The 2,146-nt window shown below is 42.3% G+C and overlaps 1 protein-coding gene across 1 annotated transcript in view; it reads left to right on the top strand.

The window, feature by feature from the left end:
• WDFY1 (WD repeat and FYVE domain containing 1) overlaps positions 1-2,146 on the top strand; it is a 54,338-nt gene that overhangs the window by 32,326 nt on the left and 19,866 nt on the right. The window contains exon 5 of the mRNA XM_012642467.1: positions 1,202-1,352. Coding sequence (XP_012497921.1) covers positions 1,202-1,352 — 151 coding nt within the window. The remainder of the gene's footprint in view (positions 1-1,201; positions 1,353-2,146) is intronic.

Raw genomic sequence — 2,146 nt, 5'->3', positions numbered from 1 at the left:
TGAGTCAGGTCTCAGCTAATGGCAGTTGTCATTTGCTGAGAGTTGCTTTCCTCGAATCTAAGATTAATAGGTATCAGGGTACCCTTTAGGTTTCAGGAGCCTTCATAAGTATTTAATTGTTCATTAGCAGTGGGTGAATCTGACCTTCACAGAGATTTTTGGGGAGAGTCCCTTAGTTCTGAAGCAGTCTAGGCAGTTGAGAGCAAGGTCAGTGGTTTCTCCATCTGGTCTCTGACTTCATTCATCAGATTTGGCATTTATTAAACACCTACTGCATGCAAGGTTCTATACCAGAGAAGTAGAGGGTAGGTCACTGCCTTGGTGTGGCTTTAATTAACCTGGAAATATTTCAAAGCCAGCTAATGGCCTTCCTCATTCTCAGCTATTATTTTAGACTAGAGAACTTTACAAATTCTTTGTCTTTATAAATAATAAAAGGTTGCACACAAACAAAAATTATATTGGAAACAAAATGATTTTCTTTTTTTTTTTCTTTTCATTCTTTTGTGTGTGTGTGTGTGTGTGTGCGTGTGTGTGTGTGTGTGCGTGTGTGTGAAACGGGGTCTTGCTTTGCCCAGGCTGGTCTCCAGCTCCTGGGCTCCGGTGTGTCTTCTGCCTCTGTCTCCCAAGTAGCTGGGACTACAGGTGTGTGGCACCATGCCTGGCTCAAAAACAAAATGTTTGACACGATGTTTTAATTTTAGAAAACTGTAGTTACTCTTATTTACAGTGCCAGTGTTTTCCAAAGGGTCAAAACACTAAAGTTATAGACAATAAAAAACATTGTTAAGAAAAGACTGCTGCTTTAATGTAGAATTTGTCAATAGTTAAGATTTTTTAGAAGAAAGTAAAAATGTTCTTCGGAGCATAGAGAAAAATATATTCTCTATTATTCGAATCCCTCTTGGGCATTGCTCTCATGAATTGCAGACTCTGGTAGGCTTCCGTGTGTGGGGGAGAGGGCAGGGCCTTAGAGAAAGCAGTGCAGGGGCATTGGTGGGGCAGGTTGTCTGAAAGCTGCTCTCAGAGTTCATACCTGCCTGGGTAGGAAATGCCTGCACGGGCATTTCCAGGATATGACTGTGGAGATGTGTACAAGAGTGTCCAGGCAGAGCAGATTGAGAAGTTGGGCTTCAGTTCTTCCCCATGGAGAGCTCTTTCTGAAGGTCCCATTTCCTCACCTGCCTTTCTGTTGTTGCAGCTCATCAGAACCGGGTGTCTGCAATTATCTTCAGCCTGGCGGCAGAGTGGGTGATCAGCACCGGCCACGACAAGTGCGTCAGCTGGATGTGCACCCGGAGCGGGAACATGCTGGGGAGGCACTTCTTCACCTCTTGGGCTTCCTGTTTGCAGTATCCTTCAGCCGCCCAACATCTGCCCTGACCTCTTTTTCTCTGTAAATTGTTAGTTGAGATCTAAAGACTGAATGAATTCTACATATTTCATGTAATAGTTCAAGAACTTCTGTATCTGCTTTTCTTTGGTATAAATTGGGCTTATTAAAAATAGTGAAGGAATTTGCTGGTTTTTGCTGGGAAGTGCTATAGGTTTTTCATACAAAATTGTGGAAAACCCAAGCCCATTAATGCAAACCCCTCCCCTCATTTCTTTGCATTCAAATTGAAAGACTTTTTCTGGTATGAAGAAAGAAAAAAAGGAATCGACCTTTTAGTAATTGGTTATTTGCAGAACCTGAAAGAAAATTTACCCGTGTAATGAGAGCCCATAATCCTTATAATACTCTCAAAGCTGCCTCAGGATCCCCCCGAATGCTAAAAATTACTGCCTTAAAAATTTCCCACTACTACGTGGAATTTGCTTTGCGTAGAACTCACCTTGCTTACGGCGCCCTTCTCGTGCGTGTATCTTAGTGATGGCAAGACCAAGGCTGCCAGCAACAGGCAGAGACCCGTGGTAGTTTCTCTCTCAGAGTTGAATGTCTGACACAGTAAAATCCTTTCTTGAAAGCCTTTATTTAAAACGTTTGCTACAAATGAATGCACAGCATGTGATATTTAAAATAGCACCATATACTTTAAGATCAGACTAGGGAAAAATGCTCATATACATTGCGTGCCAGCGAAGTGTTTCTGTTATGTGCTAGACCTCTCAGTGGATTTACAGAAAATGGCCCAGAATCATAGTC

Source organism: Propithecus coquereli, unplaced genomic scaffold (assembly GCF_000956105.1).
Source record: "Propithecus coquereli isolate 6110/MARCELLA unplaced genomic scaffold, Pcoq_1.0 Scaffold18, whole genome shotgun sequence".
Classification (NCBI taxonomy): Eukaryota; Metazoa; Chordata; class Mammalia; order Primates; family Indriidae; genus Propithecus; species Propithecus coquereli.
Note: the sequence above shows the minus strand (reverse complement) of the source record. Positions and strands in the feature narration are given on the sequence as shown.